At 37.4% G+C, this 23,026-nt stretch overlaps 1 protein-coding gene across 5 annotated transcripts in view; it reads left to right on the top strand.

The window, feature by feature from the left end:
- OSBPL6 (oxysterol binding protein like 6) overlaps positions 1-23,026 on the top strand; it is an 87,514-nt gene that overhangs the window by 37,318 nt on the left and 27,170 nt on the right. For 3 of the 5 annotated variants that reach the window (XM_057363726.1, XM_057363722.1, XM_057363723.1), the window contains exons 2-10: positions 2,352-2,590; positions 11,729-11,824; positions 14,645-14,767; positions 17,364-17,417; positions 18,074-18,187; positions 18,308-18,472; positions 18,968-19,100; positions 19,541-19,644; positions 20,510-20,602. In XM_057363726.1, coding sequence (XP_057219709.1) covers positions 2,489-2,590; positions 11,729-11,824; positions 14,645-14,767; positions 17,364-17,417; positions 18,074-18,187; positions 18,308-18,472; positions 18,968-19,100; positions 19,541-19,644; positions 20,510-20,602 — 984 coding nt within the window. In that variant the 5' untranslated portion in view covers positions 2,352-2,488. The remainder of the gene's footprint in view (positions 1-2,351; positions 2,591-11,728; positions 11,825-14,644; positions 14,768-17,363; positions 17,418-18,073; positions 18,188-18,307; positions 18,473-18,967; positions 19,101-19,540; positions 19,645-20,509; positions 20,603-23,026) is intronic. The other 2 variants (XM_057363724.1, XM_057363725.1) reach the window with 1 other exon arrangement.

The following is a 23,026-nucleotide window of genomic DNA, read 5'->3' on the forward strand; positions in this document are numbered from 1 at the left end:
ACAGAAATAATCACACTTTTCAAACTTGGCAGTAGATTGGTCATTTATTTTAATGCATTTGAAATAATTTTGTTTCATATGATACCAGGATGTCTTGGTAAGCAAAATATCTCTAATGTAAAAATTAGTGGTTTCTGATATGAAAAATAAAGTGTGTTATTTTCCTTCTTTTTATTTAGACATAGACATTTGGCTGAAGGCTACTCTGCTAAAAAAAATTCAGTGACCTCACAGCTGAAAGTAACTGCAGATTTGCCATTAAATAACTCAAGTGGTCTTTGTAAGCTAGGATTATAATATTTTTGTTCTGATTTTTGTTACTCCATTTTTTATTTAAATGAAAATTGCATGGATGTTGAGATATCCCTGTTGGTACACCCCTGTGACTCGAATTTCCCTGATGCATTTGTAGGAAAYGTATGAAAACACTTTTAAAATAGACCAGCAGTCCCTGGTATGCTAGAATAGAAGGAAAAGCCTTTCTTTGGGTTCATCTTCATTTTGTTTTCTCTCTGAAGTTCTGAAACAAACGTGCTTTGCAGCTTGTTTCTTTCTTCCTGCAACCTTTTGTATTGCAGTAGCTCCAGCAGAACCCATCTTCTTAGGCCTCTTCTGGGAGGAACCTGTCATCATGAGAAGAATACAGAATTTGCCAAGATGTTCAGGGAATGTGGGCAGCTCTTGCTGTTGGAACAGCCATGTCCTCCCACTCATGCCACTGGGATGCTGTGTGGACTCTGGATATTGTGTGAGATTTGTAATTCTTGGGGAGACTCCTTSATGGAGATTGAAACTCATTCATAAGATATGGATGGTATTCATACTTACAAAAGTACTGATAACTAATAAAGTGAAGCCATTCCACTTTCCCTTAGCACAGCAAGCAGGAAAGCTGCCTGTCACRAGTCAGCACAGATGTTGGCTCCAGCAGGAGTGTGTTTCTGAGGGTGTAGTTTTCGGAAGCTGGTGGTACAATGTAAATTATTATTTCACTGCCTCTGTGTGAATATCTGGGCTCAGGATGACATTCTTGCATGGGCATCTGTTGAAATTGGGGAAGCTAGAGCTTTATCTTCAATGTGGCATAATTTCCTGAGTGTGCAGTCCTGTCTAAGTGTTAATGCATTTGTGTCCTGATCTGATTTAACATAGTGCAGTACAGCACCTTTCTCCACAACCATCTGCAGTTAGCTCTGCTGTGCTGACCCTTGCTATGCTGTCATCACAGTGAATGTGGAAGGGCACTATTTCAAAATTAGAGAGGGCAGTGGAGAAGATATGTCATCTGCCTGAAGCTAACATCTCATTCAGGGAACAGTTTTATCCAAGGTTAATGGAAGATCAGACACTGTATCAGTCAGCTGAAGCAAGAGCAMAGCAATCTGTTAAACATGGAGAAGTGTAACTCCGTTCCTGAGCTGTCATGAAGTACTTGCAGCGTTTTTATAGGGCTTGACAGGTAGTGTTTGACTATTTATTGACACAAATACCCTCTGTGCTCCTCTAAGTATCAGTTTTTCAGTTCTGTTTCTGTGGATGGAAATTAAAKGTTTGGGTGGAGAGAAGTAAGTGAGAGAAAACTTCTAGAGTGGTAAAGGAGTGATGTACCTAGCAGTGGGTGAGTGAACAGCAAAGGGAATGCCCCCTGCACTGGGATGGGTGAGCTCTGGTGCAGCCATTTGCTTTTGGAGCTCAGCTCATTGGCTTTTGGAGCTCGGCTCAGCGCCGTGAGAGGCCCTGCTCCCTGTCTGCTGCAGAGTTCCACTGTTGCCGTTTAGCCAGCTCAGGTGTGTTATCTTGGGCAAACAGCTTTTCCTGGACTGCTACCCACCCCCCCTCTGCAACTGCTATGATTTTTCTTCTGGAGCAATTCATCAGCTGGCGGGGAGAAGCCGCAAMCCTCTGTCTTCTCCCGGACTTCAGAAGAAGCCAAGCCAGTGACAGGAAAACACACCGAGCCCTGTGTTTCACCCACAGTGCGGAAAAGGACTATAATCCAGGCTTTGCCACTGTTGCGGGAGCGGCCACATGGACTTTTTCCCATGGACAGGGTCACCATCATTCTGCGCACCATGTGGGAGCGGCTGTGGGGGAGGATGTAGCGTGTGTTCATGAGTGTTAAATATCTAACAGTTACTTTTTATCTGTGTCCTGTGGGCACTGTGTTTTGTTAATAAACTACTTTTTTTTTCTCTTCACTTTTGCCCGAACATCTATTTCATATTAGTGGGGCAAAATTATCAAAGTTTTCACTTCAGAGGAAACATTTACTTTGTAACRTTTTTCTCTGAAAACATTGTCTCAAATTGAGACAGTTCATTCACTGTTTCTCTTACATTTTTCTTTATTAGGGTGCAGTTCAGCTGAGATTGACTTCCTCTTTGGCTGTCCATAAACTGTGAAACAGAAGGATGTGGAAGACCATCCCTTTCCTTTTTGTACATGAGTGATAAGAGCACAAGATCATTAATCCAGCTTTGCTGCAAAGATGAGTTCAGAGGAGAAGAGCATATCTCCAGCTCACAAAACATCCACTCCATCACATAGAAGTGCCTCCTCCTCATCATCGTCTCAGAGAGACAGGAGGCAGGTAAGGAAATGCTCTCGATGTTCATTCCATCTGGTGGGATGATRCTTTTATTACTGTAATGTGACTGTCAGTTCCTGCTCGCTCTAGATTTGATTGCTTATAGTGTTGGATGATATCACTGTAGCCAAAAACTGTTGAGTTTTTGAATTTACTTTTTCCATTTTTTAAAGTGGCTTGAAAGAGATTTAGAAGCAATACAGGCACTGGAACAAGAAATACATAATCTTATAGACAAGTAGGAAACATGTTCTGGAGTCTTTTGGGAAGTAGTTTCTTTGGCAGCACAAACCCACAGTTTCTTAAAATCATTTTGTGTCGTTTGTGAATATCTCTTTTTGTAAATTTAACAACAGASCTGCATTATTGTTTTAGAAGGTGGTAATTCAGTTTAAATATGATGTTGTTCATCCTTTTTGCAAACACCTAACACTCTAAATATTATTTATTTTACTACAAATTAACACTGATTGTTCTGCCTTGAGTAAGTAACACTGATTGTTCTGCCATAGAGTACTGGTTGAGTTATGGTAGACTTACACTGTTAAGAGACTCTTGTTTATGTAGATGTAAAGCACTACACCTTTTCTCCAGGATCTCTTGGAGATGAAGACTGTATGATATCCCCTCAAAACAACTTGAGCACTCCTGTGGGTGTTTTTTGAGGGCTGGGTGTACAGTCTGGCCACAATATCAGTGGGAGCACTTGAGAAAATATCAGAGCTGTCCGCTAGATTTCAAATAAGTTCTTACATGTGTGTTTCACAAATTAAAAGGTTGATACTGAAAAAGTGGTTAGAACAGTAACATATTTGAAACTTTGATCCATTAAAAAAGGCAAATAATAAAAATAAATTGCTGTGGTATGCATTTACTTGAATGGTTCAGGAATATTTTCTCAGCTGTGTAGGGTAACTGATGCTATTTTCTCAGGTGCTGCAGAGGAAGTTTTTTCCTTTACCTATCATAAAAATTTTGAAACCCGAGAATTTTTAATGAAATTGTAAAATTTACAGGTTTGAATGTAAATAGTCTCACCACAGGATATGTTAAAAATGTTAAATCAGGAGAAGAATTCTAATGCATGCTCAACAACAGGCAGGAAATGTGTGTGGAATTTTTTTGCTAATACCCATTGCTTGAATAAATCCAAAAAGTATTTTTTTACAAGTGATAAATACTTTCCCATTTCATAGTTTACAGGATTCTGGATAGCTGTATTCAATGAATTAAGTCTTGGTTAGGATATAACCTCATAATTTTTCATTAGCTTCATCTGGAGCAAGAATTTTGATGTAATTTGTTTAAAGCATCACAGTATATTTTGTCTCCCACATTTAAACCCAAAGAAGGTAAATGCAAGACTCTCAGGCTGCTGGTCTCAGCTAAGAGCATATTCTCTCAGTTTTCTTTGTAATTAGGTAGTTTGACACAACCATGCAACTAGGAATAAAAAAAAATTAAATTACCTCTTGGGAATACATTTTACCATAAATCTAATGGCTACCATATCTGTTACCATAGCAACGGTACAGAGCAAGSTATACCTGTCATCGTAATAAAATGGGTGCTTAACTTTAAATCCGTATTTGGTCACGGAATTGTGAAGCATGATTTTAAAATAATGCTATAAAGGTTGATGGTGTGATGCATCCAGAGGATCCCATAAAGTGTGATGATGCTTAATGATATACTTAGGCATGTAAATGTGGACTGGAAGGGCTACTCCTAAGGTTTTTAAAATTTTTTTTTTTTGCCTTAGTGCTTTCAGTGTTAAGGGCAAGAGATTGAATGGGTGAGCAATGTCTTCTGCAGAAAGAAACTGAGCTGCAGCATGCAATGCAGCATGAAGTGCATTAGTGCTGTACCCAGGGCAGGACACATGCACAGTTCCTCTGTGCACAGCCATTTCATCCTTCCATCYGCTGTAACAGCTGTATTTTTAATTTCTTTCCTTGCTGGTCATAGGTTTTTGCCCAAACACAATGATAGCTAGAGGGGTAGGGGATTTTGGTTCGGGAGCGGTTGGATTTTACTTTGGAAAGGCTTTAAAATTCTGTCTTGCTGMCTCCTTGGACTCTTCAGAGGAGCTRGGAGAAAACCACCCTTCCTGAACTGGTAATATAAATGAATATGGAAAGTGATGTGACTGGATGAAGTGCCAATATAACTTTTATTGTCATATGTGAGGATAACACTGGTTATTTCGAGTTGGTTAATGATTGAAACCTTCTCATAATATAATTCTTGTCAAAGTCATACCAGCAATTACGGAACAGTTTCCCAATAAATTATAGTGCAGGAGGCTGAATGAGTGTGAACATGACCATGATAAATCATTTCAGGGAGAGTGGAAAATGTCGTGCTGTATATAAAGCTGGCATTTTAATGTYGCTTTTTTATTTGCACGATATACATCACGTAAGAGAATTAGCAGTCAGCAAAAGCTTTGATATTGCCAATTTGCAGGCTCCATGACTAAGTAATAGATAAATGAATAGACTAATGAAGCCAGCAATAACTTAAAAACTGATTTCAGATTTTTGTTGTTCATTTTCATTAAAATGTGTTTAATTTGGACTGTTAGGCAGAAGAAGGCCCAGAAACAATGTATTTTGTTTAACCCCTGAGCTGAACGGGGTGGCAAGGCAGTTGTGGTACYCTCAATAAGGAATACCAGAGGAGAGCAGCAGCAGTTTTTCCTACTGTGAACTGTTGCAGAATTTGAAACCTGTTAATAGGAGTCTTCATAAAAAAGGTAACATAGAAAGTGAAATTCTTATAGCCTTTTTTGTGGGCCATGCTGGCAAGGGTGATTCATCCCTTATGAAACTCTGAAAAGGCTAGGTACATACTCCTGCACAGCAAAATGGAGGAAAACCAGCAACTCCTAGAAGTGTGGCTGAATATGGTACAAGCATATCATATCATATGTTGTATATTCAGTTTTATGGATGTAAGTTCTTTACGAATATTCTGCATTTTATTTATTGACTAAGTATGCAACTCATAAGGCAGACTGTACTACATTATATGTTCTTTACAATGTGTGGGTAGTAATATTGTGCTGAGAAGAAAGAAGAAAATACATTGTAGGGTTAATAATGTGCAGTGTGGCAAATTGGAGCCTGACCTTAGGCTACTAAACAGAGGGAGTGATACAGAAGGTAAGTAATAGTATTGAAACTGTGAACAAAGGAGAGATTTTGACTTTTCTGACAACACCTAAAGGCTAGCTAATACATKATGTGAAAATGGATGTAGCAATATCTTCTACACCTAAAGGCTASCTAATACMTGATGTGAAAATGGATGTAGCAATATCTTCTATTTTAAGTATGAGGATTTCTCTTCTAATGTTTTACCTTTCTTTTTGGTCTTCTGTGGGGAAGAGATGATCCACTGTTCTCTTGTTCTTTTTGTTTTTCTTTATCAGGATGCTTTTTCAAMAAATCCTTGGTTCTTTTCCCACACAGCAATCTCAAAAGAAGAAAAGCTTTTAGTCCTGTTGCTTTTAGCCTTGTGTGATCACCTTTCTGCTAGAAGAGCTTTCATATTTCACAGGACTATTGTCTTTTAGCCATATGTAAAGAGTCAAAGGTAGGGGCTTCTAAGGAAGGGAAAAAGGGGCTTTCCAAAGCAGCAGTCTGCTTTTCAGGTTTTAGTTTGGCTTGTTGTTTGTTTTGGGCTGGGTTTTTTTTTTCCCTTCTGTACAAGAATTATTGACTTAACGAAGGGATGTACATGAGGGATTCACAAAGGACTGAGTTTGGACTGAAGATGTTTACCTGGCCCTGACATTTAGAAGCAGAATGCAATTCCAAGGCTGTGGTCTTGCCTAAAGATCTGTACTGGAAAATGTCCAATTAGCTTTTCACAATCACTGTATTTGAATTGTCACAGTAGTCTGCAGAAAGCGGTGTTTCCCAAGGTAGGGATCACCATTCTGTAGATGCTGAGATGGTGCTGCTCATACAAGGGTGTGATGTGATGTACCCTAATGTATTCCATGTGGAAGAGACGTCTGAAGGCATTTGTAAACCTTCTTTATTCTGAAACTGGGTGGCAGCCTACATGCTTGCTCGCTGCTGTCAGCCTGATGTGACATCTGGGAAAAATRTTCTTGGTGGTTACCTGTGAATTTCACTTGTTCCTCTGTGTGACTTCTCTGTGTCAGTCTCTCTGTGACTTCAAAAGAAAGGAAGAAAGGCAAGGATGGACAGCTGTCTAGTAGATATGGTGCAGACCTGAGAACATGCAGTCTTACTCATAGCTCTGCTCTTTAGCAAAGTGTAGACTTTTAGAAGCCTTTTTACTTTGCAGTAGTTTTGAGGATTATTTTAATAATAATTATTAATCTCTCTGAGAGTCTCAAACTAAAGAGGCCACTAAATGCTAAGTGCTGTTGTTACAGTGATGTAATTCTCTTTTGCTCACTTTCCTAATTAACTTTCTTCACATAGCACTATTGAAGCAGGATTAGAGCAGGAAGCGTTGAGTACTTTAAAGCAACAACTCACTGGAGCAAGCAAAYGTTCTGAGGGAGCCAAAGAATGAAATGGTAAAATTGTTGACAAAAGCATGCAATTGTTCTTTGCATTGATTAGTTGCTGCTGCTCTACAACATGGTTCTTTCTTGTGCCTCTGATAGAGTGCAAAAATGTTAGGTTTGGAAGGTAGTGGATCTTACTTCAGTGTGTGACAAAATGTCTGAAGCAGCATAACTTTTGCTGTTACTCTTCAGCTGTCTSTTCCAAAGAAAGACTTGGCCTTAAAGCTTTGAAGAAAAAAAATGGACTGGAGCAGTCAAGGAGAGGCAGTGATAGCATTCATACCAGTCCCAGGGACTGTGTGTACGTGTTCTCTGAGCTTCATAAACGTTGCTATCTGAGTTATCCTACCTCTAGGAGTGCTTCACAGGTTGTATGCAGAATGCTGAAGTTCAGATATGAGCTATGAAGAAAGAATTTTTTTTAAATGTCATTTAGATTAGAAATGGTGCCTGCAGCTATGTTCTATTACAAAACCAGGGAAATTGCTCTCATAAARGCTTAATTACCCATGCAAATTATGACAGATAATTTAAAGTGGCGTTTTCAGAGCACRGTCACTTTTGCCTTTCTTTTGTCTCATTTTTTCCCCTCATGCATGCATATCCATACCTACATAACCGTGTCTCACTTTCCTTGAGAACACAAACTTGAAATGCAACACACACGGGGATTTAGAAGGAAGAAGTGCAGCTCTCTGCATTGCCAGTGAGGATTTCTAGGAAACAAATGAGGAAGAAGAAAGAGAAGCATGATTGTATTTTCATTTTCTCAGTGGAGAGGAAAGACCCAAAAGTGAAGAGGGAGGGTAATGGCAGGTACAATATGGACGCTTCTGTTTTCCAGACACTCACACATGATTGGGATTATCCACATTCAAAATATACAAATGTATTAGACAGAATAACTGTGTGGCTTAGTAATGCTATTTGGTGTTCTGACACCTCTCTTCTCCTGTTTTTATTATCCCCTAGTAGAACATTATTTCATTAAAAAAAAAAAAGAAAAACCTGATTGAAGATTATTTAACCCCTCTTTTTCCTTTCTCCTATATTTTTGTACTGTGTATATTAAAATCTAAAGGATATTGAGAAAGACTAAGTAGGTAGCTTATAGAGAGAAGTGAGACAGTCACAGGAAGAAAGATCTTTCTTTTTCTGAATCTATACACTTTTTTACGTGAGGTCCAGCTTTTTATTATTTGTGTKGACTCCCTTTCATCTCTACAATGTTTCCATTCATAAAAAAATACATGTCAAGGAATGATTTGTGTATGTAATTTTATTTTCCCTCATTTTTTTAAACCATATCAGCATCAATAAACTGAATTGCTAGCCTGAGGCTATGTAACAAAATATCAAGCCTTTTAATTGTGATTATTCAATTGTCAGAAAGAAGCTTTTTATCATTAGCTAAATTTGAATTCTCTCTGTCAAATGTTGYAAATTTATCTGTTTGCTGTCTCTTGAGATAAGTACAAAGGGAGATTGCCATTAACACTGGAGCTGTGACTTGGTAGTTGTTMCAAACCATCGTTCTGGTGAAAGGAAGGTTGCTGTTAAAATGATAAATAGCTCCTTTCTGCTTTATCCAGTTGTGCTAATGATTCCCTCCAAGAASCTCTTCATCAGAGCAGGAGCTTATTTGTCTTCAGAATTTGTCAAAAAGTACCTTGTAAAGCAAAGGCTTCTTTGTTTCCAGAACCTAAAACATTGACATGAAGTACAATACAAAGCTGGAACTCTAGAAAGGGCTGACAGAGAGCTCCTGGACTAACAAATCCTTGACATTTCTGTTACACAAGAAGTGTTTACTTTGCATATCCCAGGAAAGAAGTAGGTACACATACCTGGATATGATTCATATGCTACAGAACTGCATCTTATATACTTGTCTTTCAGTAAGAAGATTACAGAGAGAAAGTGTTGCGCTTGAGTACATTGCTGTACAAGATGAACACATATTACAAAAAAAAAAAAAGAAAAGTATTAACTCTGTATTTTATTCACAAAGTGTTAAATTCCTTTGTTGGTTAGTTCATAGCTGAGATTAATGAAAATATCTATGGAGCAGGGTCAAAAGGAGAGACTGAGGATAAGGATAGGAACACGACTGCTTTATAAAAATCTAAAAAATACGCTAGAATATAGAAAGGAGGGATACATTGGTGACCTATGATTGCTTTGCTTTGCACTCACTCTTCTCTCACAATTATATTCAAGAATCTGYCTTTCTTCCAGCATTAACAGGAGGAAAGCCAGAGCTGGCTGAGAAGCAGCCCAAGATAAAAGCAAGTTTCAAGGMTATTCCCTTTGCAAATAATATTTCATATTTACTTGTCATATACCATGACTTGTTTAGAAGATAGTAAAAATTGGCATGTATGTAGTCGAATCTATGTCTGCCTTACCATTGCTGTCATGTTTCAGGTAACTAGAAAATAGTATGGTTTTAGTTGAGAGAAAGTGATTCAACTTGCACTTCATACTAAATAGAATTCAAATAAGAACATAAATAAGTTAAATAGTAATTTGAGTTAAACTTGTAATTCTGTTGAATGAGTTTTCAAGAGCACACAGAATGTGCCAGTGCTGGCATTTTTCTCCAGGAGAAACCAACTACAGTGCTTAGGTAATCCTGAAACATTAGGGGAGTCTGGAATGCAGAAATGCAGTTGTTGACTTTGCCTGTCTGTATTTTTGGGATGAGAGGAATAAGAGCACCAAGTTGATTGATATGCCTAGTTTAATGGATTATTATTATTTTTTTGGTTTAATTATAAATAAATGCCAGAAGCTGTATTGATCTGCCTTCTTCTTCCTTCTTACCTGCTTTTTATTTTACTGCTTCCTTTACCAACTCTGTATTTCATGTTAAAATACAAAAAACCCCCTTGAAAATAACTTCAAAGTCTAAATGATTTTTATTTCTTTCCTTCTAAATAACTCTTGCACTATAAAATTAGCTGCTTTTTAAAATGTCAAGCAATTGTATTATTTCTAGCTGTAATTTTGCAGAAAAATGACATGTGCTAATGGAAAACATTTTGCAGCAAATAATGTCTCTTAATATTATGCTAGACATGTCACAAATCTAAAGAAATTATCTTCGTGTAATGGTGGTCATGAGAAAACARAACTGAAAAGCAGACATGTATAGACAACAGGCCAACACTTCTGGAAGTAAGAAATGTAAAGAAGGCAATTTTATTTAAAAGGTGCTCATTTTCCAATTTTCAAACAAATAGTTGCATAAGTCAGTGTTCATTAAAATGCTGCTAGCTAATAATGTATTTCTCAACTGAAGTGGAACTGTAATGACTGAAGGCTAATTAAAAAAAAAAMSAAACCAAGYCACAAAACCTTCCTGACTTAAAATCATGTAATTGAAAATATCACTGGAAATCTGGCAAGCTGAGGGCTGTTGGGCTACTCCTCTCTAAATATTGCACAAAATGAAATTGCAGGGATGTAACAGCAAACTGCCCCAGCTGCTCCACAGATGTTGGGCATTGCTCCCTCTCAGGATGGATGGATTCCTGCCTGCCAGACAAAACTGGCAAGAAGGCTGGGAATCATCCTGATTACGCTAATCAAGAGACATTTTAATCTTCTTGGAGGAACAGGTTAAGGTTCTTTTCTGTGTTGATAGAAAGTGATTCTGTGTACCTGAGTAGCATTTCCTTTATTTTGTGAGAAAGTTTATGATTACCATCAGGAACTCTGTGGTTCTCAGCTCAAATTAGGAAATTTCTGGTTCTCAGCTCAAATTAGTTTATTAAATTATTTGATATGTAACACGGACACTTGTGCTACATACATACGATTTTTTTATCGTCTGACTAGTAAAATACACTGGGCTAAGAAGATTGGACTTCCTTTGATAAAGCAGAAGTTTTTAAAGCATAAATGACAAAGTTTTTTGCTGGTTGGCCATTTTGTTTTGTAAAATAGAAGTGAAACATTTCTGGAAAATGGAAAGACATTTTTAGGTGTCTTTTAAGAATAGCAGTTTTTTCAGGGCTGGTAGTGAAATGATGTATTTAATATTTATTACAATGCTTTGAAGATATAAAATTTTGWAGTATTGTCACATGTAAAGCCAGCTGCAGTGGTTCAAGATCATGGTGTTCCAGGAATGTGCACCAGCAAGGCTGATCTTGTGAATACCTGTAATCTGTTTAAAAGCATTAATGTAGTGAGTTACTTTATCTCAGTTGAGAAGCCAGTACCAAAATGTTAAGGTGTGATAATGAATATTTTAGAGGCAGTAATATATTAGGTGAAGAAGTGAATGTAGGGCAGTGCTGACTGCACAATGTGCAYTCGGTGTCTTGTATATTAACAGAAAACATGATAGGTCTGGTTAGAAGCGCTTTGAACCTGTGTAGGTAAAACTGCATTACTTCTCTCTCCAGGCTTTTTTAAATTCACCATCATTTCTGGGTTAGACAAAATAATTAATTTAAAACCCAATAATAAAGAAAAAGAAGTGTACTGCCTCTGAAGGCAAACTATTTGTGCATGTAAGTCATGGATGGATAGTATTTTGTCTATTTTGAGCCATGATGTTGTCTTTAATTATTTTTTAGAGCGTTCATATTTTGGAGCGAAAGGCRTCTTCAGGAAGCACAGACCCTTCTTTAAGCAAGCAGTTCCTTGAAAGYGATCATCTCTCTCTATCCAAGGTAAGCAAAACCTGGGATGGAATCTGCATGGTGAGTTTCCCTCTARAGTTACAGAGTAGTTTGAGCGGCACTTTTGGGACAGTTTTGTTTGATTCTTTGAACATATTGTGAGTCTGCCCTGGAGCTTCTTATTCTGTAGCTGAGGTCTTGATGTTATATTAACAAAATTAAGGTTTGTTGGTTGKTTTTTTWTTTTTYCCACATGGATKGCCCAGCAAGAAATTTTGCTRTCTYAGAGTATGGAATTAGAGGGGACTTGGATGATCCTTGTGCATCACTTCCAACTCAGGATACTGTGGGATTCTATGACTTTGAGAAATTTCCAGTCCAATCCTCTTATTAAGATGGAGCAAATCATACCCAAGTCCTAATGTATTAGTTTAAAAAATAATGTCCTAATAACATCCCTTGTAGTTTGAAATTTCAAATCTCTTGCTGAGACTTTCTTTCCTGAGGCAGAGATAAGGATGGAACTGCGGAGGTGACACCACCAGTTCATGAAAGGTGGAGCCTTTTGTGTCGTGGTTTGAAATCAACTTCTTTCTGGGTAAATTCCTCAGTTTTGGAATAAGTGATTCCAAACAAGTCTAATTCCACATAAAGAAGCTTCATTTTAAGATACTTAATATGCAAAAGTGAGATTGTTATCGAAAAGATGAGGATGCTGTGATGGAATATTTGGTGGAAAAGAAAAATCTGAAGTTAAATGTCTGTAAGTTCTGAAACAGACCTGGTAAAGCAATTTCAAAACAAAGTATTCTGTTCATCCATGGGAAATGAAATGGTTTATTCTTTTTTATTTAGAAAATAAATACTTTGCAGTGAAAAGACTTGAGAAAGCTGTTGATAGTGGCTCCCTCAATCCCCATACGTGGAACATGTGCAGATGCAGGGACTGAACGCTGTGACTGTTCCCCAGTCCTGCTTTGCACAGGGCTATTTCTTATGTAATCCATATGGAATTGCTGAAGTCCTAAAGTACTGGCTCTGTACTTGACAACTGCCCTTGGATGAGGACTCTTCAAGCATATCGCTTTCATTCCCTGTTTTTCCCCCATTTTTGGCTCTCTTTCATAATGGCCCTTGTATTGGGCACATCTCAACACACCTGAGTTGTGGAATGGGGCCCAGTTGGATTGTTAGGAGGGTTTTAAGAACAGCTCGTAGCACTGGTGCTGCAGAGGATAGGTATCCACACTGCACTGAATAATTGCTCATTTTGCCCCTCTSTATCTGGCCTTTTGTTTAAATGGATACCTATATGAGATTGTGTGATTCCTAGTTGAGAAGTAATCAATACTGATGTTATCTAGTAGATAAAAAACTTATGCCTGCAGCTGATCATCTAAAGGAGAAATCAATACGGTGAARAATCAGTTGGCAGAGATGCAGAGACTCTCTGCTCGCCCCAGGGGACTTAGAGTTTAATTTGTCCCACTCAAGTGTAAAGTAYTTCCTTGTAGGGAAAAAATCATACATATGTGCTTCCCTCTATAGAATGGAAACAGAATATTGAAGCAAAACATGGGGAAGTAAAAAAAGTTGCATTTCAAGTAAGGTATTTACAGACAATGGGATAGTTACTGTTTATGGTTATTGAGGGAAAACTAAGCTGAATAAATTTACTGCAGTATGTGTCATTTGGGATAGAGCTTTTTACCCCAAAATACCAAGACCTTACAGAAAATTGTAGTTTCAGAAATTGCTGTTACTTTTGTAACTATATTTTCATAATGGGAATGTTGATGTTACCAGGGCTGCATAATTTTTGGAGGTGTTATGGAAGACTGACAGTGCTTGGCTTTGAACAAGTTTGGACAGTGCTTGGCTTTGAACAAGTTTGTGGGAAATGCAGAGACTTTTTTTTTCCCTTTAAATGTTTGATGCATTATAACCTCCTTCCTCTCTTGATAACTTTTCATAACATTGCTGGGAGTTAGGACAGACAATCTGAGAAAATGCAAGTTTACGGCTTTGTGAGGTGTAATTGGTAAAACACAGTCTGAGAAGGTTGCAATAAGAGATTTTTAAACTGRTGCAGAATTCTGTTTATTACAGTAGTAACAAGAGGATAGAAATACAGGCATGACTCCATTTTTTTKTCTTTAAAAATATTGTTCTTTACCTGTTTACTGTGTTGCATTGTAAGTCTGGCTTGAGCTGCATCAGTCACCATGCATTAGWAGTGGTATGCACCAGAAATACACTTTAATTAGCTCCATGAAAGGCATACAACTGGTTGGATCTCAAATTATACTCTTCCTGTGTTTTTCTCTAGAGAGAAAATTAGTTAGCTTTCCCATAAATTTCTCATAATGCAGTTGAAAAATGAATGCAGGAAAATWAAAAAAAATCCTTTTTCAGATTTCTGAAGGCTCAGTTAGCTGATAAAACTGTCATAAAATGCCTTTGAAGATTATCACTAGCTGMACTCAAAATCAGCAACAAAGCATCCCCTTCTGCCAGTTTTTATGATGTGGAGGAAAAACTGGGGCATCCAGAACCAATGCAGCTTCTACTTTAAATATCAGAAAATTTGATTTTTTTTATGATTAAGAAGCACCACAGATGGCACTGTTACTACCTACCTTACCTGGTAATAGTTAGACTTCCAAAAATGTTTGTATTTAGTAGTTTTAAATGAGATACMGCTATACATAAGATAGTGATCATGTAGTTTGGTACTTAAACAGGTTGATTTAAAAGCCTGGCTCCTACTCTTTGTCTTGCATTGATGAACTTATGCTACTTGTAAGTGCAATTTTTCACCATGTGTGCACACAGTTAATTAATCCATGTGTCTTCATGCTTTTACACCAGGAACCTGACAGCTGGGAAATCATAGAGGGTCTGAAAATAGGCCAGACCAATGTCCAGAAGCCAGACAAACATGAAGGTTTCATGCTGAAAAAGAGAAAATGGCCATTAAAAGGTTGGCACAAGGTAAATATCTCATAAACCAGTCAGAACATTATTATCTTATTTTATGAGTTGAGATTTGTTTTGTCTAGAAGAAATTATGATGTCAAATAAATTCCCATGACTTTGTTGTATGACTTTTTCTTCCATCTGTATATAGAATTAGCTTGCAGACACAGTTCATGGCTCTCAAATCACAGTCCCACTGCCTAAGGTTGTACTCAAARTCTGGATGGAATGTGTAAATAACGCTGCAGATGCCTGTGTTTTAAGGGGTTTAATCTGTATCCCTTTGTTCTTTCCAATGTATTGTAACACAGTGTAGCTGTGTACTCTCAGATTGCGTTGAGTTTACACTGAAGTGCAGAGGAGAGCTGAGGGACTTTTCCATGTATCCAAGGTGTTTGTACAGGAAAACATTCCCCTTCAGGTCTGCTGACTGAGCAGMTTTGTTCAGCTTTGTCCCTGCATTTTGTTTGTCTTCTTGATTGGAATCTTCAGTGTGGGCATGCAGTGGGACTATGCATTTTTACCGTAAGAYATCTCTATTTTAAAAAGCCCCAAACTCCCCAAAACACAACCCCGAATCAATTAATGACATATATAAGAATTTATGGAATAAACCACTGCTCCCACACCTTTAAAATACTTTATATTAATGTGTTGCTATTTGGCCAGGTGTCTGTTTTGGTAAGGAGCTAATTTATAGGAGAACAAGAAGAGTTCAACTTTCACAGCTCTGTAAAGGTGATCACTGCTGATGATCTGGATGAATTTAGAGCAGTGACTTGTGTGGATAATTTTTAATGTGATTAAGAACTTCACAATTTAGCATCCCCCTCTACTCTGCCTTACATTTCACCTTGGGAACTATGCTTAGGTTTTGAAACTTAGYGTTTGTTAATAAGTTTATTTATTTCGCTGTTGGCCTGGATATCCTGGAGTTTCTGTAACAATACTTTGTGGTGAGAGTCTAGTGAGGAACTTCAGAGACAGTAATTACAGCATGTGCTGTGCTAGTGTTCTGCTGGCAAAGCCATATATAGCATCTTTTGTGTATTGAACATTGCATGTAATGTTCTGACAGTCCTGACTGTGCCTTAGTAGCACACCAGGTATGATGTGTACAACTTGGTGAACTTATCATTCCCTGAAGTGCAGTGTGCTTCGGAATGAAATGATAATGAAAGAGAATTTTCCTTTGTGTATTCAGCTTAGAGAGACAGAGCAATATGACATGAATATCATGTTCTTGTGAAGTCCATTAGTGACTGTACCTAGGTAAAAAAAAACCCAAAAATGTTCCTGTTGTTTTGACATCTTATTTAAGAAGTTATATCTCCAGGTGTGCTGGTTTCAGCTGRGGTGGAGAAGAGCACTGTTTCCCTGCCCTGTGTGAGATATTGGTACCATCTGTTGTGTGACTGACAAAATTTCCAGAAACGTCTTCAGGGGGGATTTTCTGCTGTCTAACTACTGACCCTGCTCGTAGTGTTAATACAACAGATTTACATAAGGAAACCATTGTCCTTCCYTTCCATGTCAAGGCAGCTTTGAGGATAAGGCAGAGTATTTTGCTATGTTCTGGGTTATTAATATTGATTAGTGCTTTAGGTTACACTCTAAAAATAGGAATTGCTATTACTTTGCATGTATTGAAAGTTAGTGAGGATAAACACAAGTCAGCAAATCTCATTTCAAGTCCAGTTTCCTGCTAGGCTTTACCTTTATGGTGGATGCCAAAGTCTGCATTAATTTGGCTGCAAAGCAGCTTGAGTCATCTGCAGCAGAGAAGCTAGGGCAGCTTTAACTGAGGGAGAAATACAGTGTGAGTAGGGGATTCTGCTCCCTGCTCTAAGTCAGGACTGCTCAGCAAAATAAAGGTCATCAACAGCACAGGCATGGTCAGGTTAGGCCATATCAGTGAAGGCACAGTGGCTCTCCCTCTGTCACTGACACCTAAACCATCAGCCCTCCAGTGACCAGCGGATGTTGCTGGTAATATTTGTCATATTTGTAATATTTGTAATATTTGCTCCGGTACTGACCCCTGTACTGCCTAGACTAACACCAGGAAAGGTATCATCAGCATGAATCAAAATCTCTTTATTTCACTGGGTAGAGGTCTGCCCTAAGGCGCAAAGTTTTGCATGTTCTTCCCCTTTTGACATGTAAAATTTGTGCTAGGAAAAGCTTCTCAGTTTCTGGATAGGGAAGGAAGGTTGTTAATTTGAAATSTGAGCAGGGATGAGAACCRGGAAGAAAATGAAGAAACMAATATAATTCTCTTGTCTTACAGTGTCTTTCTTACAGAGTTTATTAAATTGCCTGGAAAACTGAAAAAACCCTAAATCCCTCTTCCTCATCAGAGTTTGTTAAGATAAATCTAGAAAATAATGTTGAAAAAAGAGAATATAGGTATTTTTGGCTTTGAAGGTAATTGTTATGAAAAAAACAAGCATGAATATTATTTAATACTGTATTTACCGTCTCCTTCCAACYCCTAAATATACTTAATTGCTGCAGGGTAATCCTTTTCCAGGTGAATTGTTGTAGACAGACTACATTGCATCTGCTCATTAAGAAAGAATGTTGTTGGCTTTTTTTCTTATAATTTCAGAGGTTTTTTGTCCTGGATAATGGAATGTTGAAGTATTCAAAGTCACCAATTGATGTAAGTAGAGTTGAAGACTGTTTGAAAACTTTCAATGAAGTTCAGCCTGCTCACATTCACACTAGGCGTGTTATGACAGTACCCACATGAAAGTTGTTGATGGATTTGAAGACAAACCACGTAAGGTTTTGGTTATGTCYTCAAGAATACAACCTTTTTTACTTCTATGAAAATGTAAGTTAAATTACTTAGTTTCTTGAATGAAACTGCTTGAGAGGTAAACCTGACCACATATTTTTTGTTTCCAATTTTTATTGTCAGTCAGAGCTGATTATTCTGTGACATGTGGATAGGACAAACAATTGATAATGTTRTAGTCTAGAGATGTAAAGGGTAACAATAAATTAGTTAGATCTGATACCAATAACTAACAAGTCATAGCAGCCTGTACCTAAGCACTGATGTGAGCCAGCACACTTAAACTTTGGAGCTGGCTTTGTACCAAGCACTTCTTGTGAGATACTTTTCTCTGACTGTAAATATAATAAATGGTTAGTTTGAGTGCAGACTGAATGCAGCTTTTTAAAAAAAATATGGCTTTAAACATTAAGTGTTTATAAATAGGAAACCATTTCAGCACCAGGTATTTTTCTGTTAAATATATCCAAAAATTGCATGATACTTCTAAATTTTTACMCTGATTTTTTTGATTTTAGATACAGAAAGGAAAGGTTCATGGGAGCATCGATGTTGGTTTATCAGTCATGTCAATTAAAAAAAAGGCTCGTAGAATAGATCTTGACACAGAAGAACACATCTATCACCTAAAGGTAAAATGTACAAATACAGATAGTTTCTTCATCCTCGGTAGAAATAAATAAATAGAATTGTAAAAGATTATGCAGAAAAGTAGTATTTGAATGCTTTCTTGATAGTAATTTTTTTTCCAGGTGAAATCACAGGATACATTTGATGCGTGGGTTTCAAAGTTGCGGCACCACCGGCTGTACCGTCAGAATGAGATCGTGAGGTCCCCGAGGGATGCCAGCTTCCACATATTYCCCTCAGCATCTACCACAGAGTCTTCACCAGCTGCCAACGTGTCSGATGGAAAGGTCTGTAGTGCTCTGTGGCTGGAAACTCACACCTTGCTTAGGGGAAGTTTCAGTGGGCTTTTCTCATAATGCCACTAAGACAGGAGCTTCCACTGTGGGAACCAGAAGCCAGTGAAAAGCTGTGMGTGTGTGCAGTTGAAAAACTGTCTAATTAGCCTTTCTTCATTACTGGGCTTCTSCAGACACCTTGCAAAGTATTCACTGCCCGTACAATTTGCCTTTGTCATCAGTTGTAAATTTGTCTCTTTGCTGATTGTGTTCTTCCTCTTAAACAACAACTTTCCTAACTCATAGCTAGCAAACACAGTCCACTTGTGAGGTTCTTGGTTTSAATCTCCAATGTGCTAATCAGAAAAGTCTGTCTTTGGGAGCTATGCAGACAAATCACAGATGTGACTGCAATCACAATGCACATTTTGATTCTGAAGTAGTGTGGTCATTACACTGACAGAATAACATAGCAACAATAAATTCAAGCATTTTATTATGCTTTAGGTTCAACAAAATAACTACCCCTGGCAGCCTCCCATACCTTGCAGTAACAGCCTTCCTGTCACATGCACTACTGGTCAGAGTAAAGTAGCAGCCTGGTTGCAGGACTCCGAAGAGATGGACAGATGTGCAGAAGGTTAGACTTTATCTTTTCATGCTTTGTTATATCAGCAGAACTCYTTGTTGCTGTAAGAAAGGGTCAAGTCAGGAAAGTGGTTAAGTTTCGTCTTAACATGCACATGAGGTAGCTTTTCAGGTAATTAGATACTTGTGGTGGGAACTTTGCTCTCTGTGTGTTTTAGGGTGTAACTTTTAAAATTTATCTTAATAATCTGTGTTATTTTAATGGATATCATTGTTTGCATACGATCACTTTCTGAGGTCCAGACTTGTTGCTGACTCCTATAGAAATAACAAGTGTTCAACATCTCTAAAAATACAAGTTTTACTTGGATGCCTTACTACATGGGGTTTCAACATTTAAATTTTATGCTATAATCAAGTGCTAACAATGAACACCATGGCAAAAAAAAGTCTAAATTKAAACACCTAATGTATTTTTATTTTATATCTTAGATCTTGCTCATTGTCAGTCTAACCTTGTGGAACTCAGTAAACTTCTTCAAAACTTAGAAATATTACAGAGAACTCAGTCRGCACCAAATTTCACAGACATGCAGGTAAATATGCTTGAACTTAAATCGTGACACTGAAATATTTGTTCTTTSTTTTAAGAGAAATATAGATGTGTTGTGTGTTAGAATGGTTTTATAAAATAATAGCACATTTGGATTAAATGTTTATCTTATATATTTATTGTAATCATGTGTAATACTGTTTCTGTTTCATGTGTAAACAAATAATTAAGGTGTATTTAATATTTGAGTTAAATAGGACAAATCAAATGATTAAGTAATTTGCAAAACAAATCAGAACTGTTACAATAGAATACATGTGTAAATTGAAGTTATATTTAAGGAGTTCTTGTTGTGCTGAGTAAGATGACATTTTAAGTTTTTTAAGGATTGGAGACGCAAGGACCCTCAAAGATGAAGTTACATGCTCTAGAACAGGGGGCATAGTACAAGGGTCCCAAGTTTTGGACTGTTTCCCAGTTCAGGGTGAGTTTTTCTCTTAATAGAAAGCAACAGCAGATCCTGAATCATAAATACTTTCTTCCTTTTTCACTGAATCCTCTTGTCTGTACAAATATCTGAGTAGTACCATAATAGAAATCCATGAGGATGTCAGGATCTGGTCCTAAATATTAAACACCTRTAAAAAAAAAGGGCACCAGTAGTTTTGCTAAAGGAACTAACTGTACCATGTGTTTATAAAGTGAATATGGATATCTATATGAATATTTATGGATAGCTAGAGCAGGTCACTGCTCCCAGTTTCGGGCCTCAGTAGCAGCGTTCTTCTCCTTACTTTCTAATTCCTGTATGTCTAATGCTACAATTCTTTACTAACTTGCTGTATTGTCTGTGTTGCTTGTGTCAACTTAATAGCACTTTGTCGCTTTTAACTATTTGTGCAATGTAGGCTAACTGTGTAGATATTTCAAAGAAAGACAAGCGGGTCACGAGACGATGGAGAACAAAAAGTGTCAGCAAAGATGCAAAAATTCAACTTCAGGTACTGAATGCACTGTTTTATTTTTCACTGTACTTTTAGAATAACTTCTAAGCATGGAATGACATATTAGCTGAAAGTAGGAAGTCAATGTGCTGTCTTCTGTGTTTCTAATGATGTAAATTAAATCTCAGTTGGTGTTCAGAACCTAGGGAAGAGAGCAAGAAAAGTGCTGATTTTAATTTCATTCATATGAAAACATTGCCATCTAGGGAAAGGAGGGGGATCTGAATATTAGTCAATTAAGGTATATAAAACTCAGTGTATGTGCACCATATGGGGATACTGCTGTTCCATATCAAACTTGGAAAGAAGGGCAGCTGAACAAGTGGCATCAAGTTAAAAGCAGAATGAAATGCTAAACATACCAGTTTAGTGTGTTTAGAATGAAATACTAAACACACTAGTCTTTGTAAAGACCTATGCTTGCAATATTGCCAATTATAAGTRTTTTAACAAGCCTTCTCTTACGGAAAAGGCTAATATGGAACAAACGGAATAATCAAAAAAAAAAAATTATATGAAGCAGGAATTTACCCCATCCTTCCCTAGTAGTGGAAGGTAAAAGCCCAGAAATAAGTATTATGTGCATGTATTGCTGCCTYGTGTTTTGTTGGAAGCAGTTGTGTGTTCTGAGGTCTGATCCAAAAGCTGATACCTTTTATAACTTAGGAACTGATAATGGGGGGGACTATACAACTTTGGGAGCTAACAATCACTGCTCTGGTGTCTGCTTCTGAGGAGATAAATGCCAGCAACTTTTAATCATTCAAATACTTTGAAAGTCTTTTGAAAACTTTAATATGTCCCCAATAGGCACATTAAGGAGTTTTCATTTAAGATTATTTATCTTAGAGAAGGAAGAAATTATAGTTGCATCAGCTTTCTCATTGCAGCTCTTGTAGTTGATTTTTCTTTCTGCCTGTTATACTTTGATAAATCACGATAGGTAGAACAATGAAGCATCTGTTGGGATTTAAAAGGTTTATTAACAAAGGAATTTTTGTTACTGATGTAATGTCCTATTATCTGCAATTGAAGGATCACAGTTTTTCCCTGGTGCCGAGCAACACAGGCAAATTAAAATATCAGGAAAATGTGTGCAAGTATTTGGTGCCTATGAAGAGTCAGTCACCATTGCATGTTTTTCTTAGCACAGTAATCTCAGACAAGTCCTATCTGCAAAAATGATGAAAGCAGTCAATGTATGATGATTTATGGTTGGTCAGAGTGAATAATGAGCTGTTCCTGTATTACCTGCACTTTGCCAATGTAACACTGGCCTGGGCTTCCATCACAGCCACCTGACTCTCCAGMTACTTCTTTTGGTTTGACACAAGTGTGCCTCAGCTCCTGAAGTTTTCAGATAGGGTTGGTTTGCAGGTTCCCCTGAGAGAGGTTGGGTGCATGGCACTGCTCTACATGGGTCTGTCACTTCTGGGTTCATAATGAACTCTGCTTGAGTTGGGCCAGCATTAATTCCTGGCAAATTTCATGSTGCAAATATAAAGCTTATTTTGTTATAGCAAAGTATTGAGTTATTGTTGACTGTTTTCTAAGTTAATTTGTAGTGAAACAGAAACAATAGAATTGTTTTAAATTGTATGGAAGACAAAGAATATTTGATGGCTACTCCCATCATCTTGCCTAGTTTGGTAGACTCAGTTTATTCTTCTAAAAGCTGTCCTGTCCTATGAATACTAGAGCTGTGATCTGTAGGAAGATGGCTTCACTGACTCATTGTGTTATTCCTGATTTGTTTAGGAATTTTTGCCACTAAAATGTGGATTTCCTCTGATGCCTTACATGCCCTTTAAGCTAATTCCCATTTTGTTCTTCTGTTAGACATTTCTTTTACTTCAATGGCCTTCCTTATTGCTCTTKTTTTCAAGTCTTTCTGAACTGTTTATCAGGATATGCCCTGCTGAGAATCATTTTGACTAATTTGTGATCATTGTTTTCATGGTGCTTGCACGTATTTTGCTATTGAATGGTTGACATTTGGTACTAATAATTTTTCTGTTGTAYTGTTACTTTCTCTATACCATCATACATCTCATTGGTATTTGGGGATAAATATTAACAAACTAACTTTAAGTCAGTTTCACTGTAAATTCTGTTTGGAGTACTTGCACCTATTTATTTGACAATGAGCAGTTGTCAACTACCATCAAAGACCTGATCATATGATGTTGAGAGCATCCTTCTTGGGAATATAAAATCAGGGAGCTTTATGTAAAGGTGTGTGCTTTGTGAGTGATGGGGAACGAGGGTGTGATTTCTGCTGGCTCAATATGCACTGTGTCTGAGGCAAGGAGGGAATTCTCCCACCCAGATTTTGTATTGTATTTGTTACCATTCTTTTGTTGATAAGATAGCTTTTATGTTATTCCTGCTAACACATTCTGCAGTATGAATGCTAGGTAT

This window comes from Malurus melanocephalus, unplaced genomic scaffold (assembly GCF_030028575.1).
Source record: "Malurus melanocephalus ecotype Western Australia unplaced genomic scaffold, MMel_1.1 scaffold_30, whole genome shotgun sequence".
In the NCBI taxonomy this organism is placed as follows: Eukaryota; Metazoa; Chordata; class Aves; order Passeriformes; family Maluridae; genus Malurus; species Malurus melanocephalus.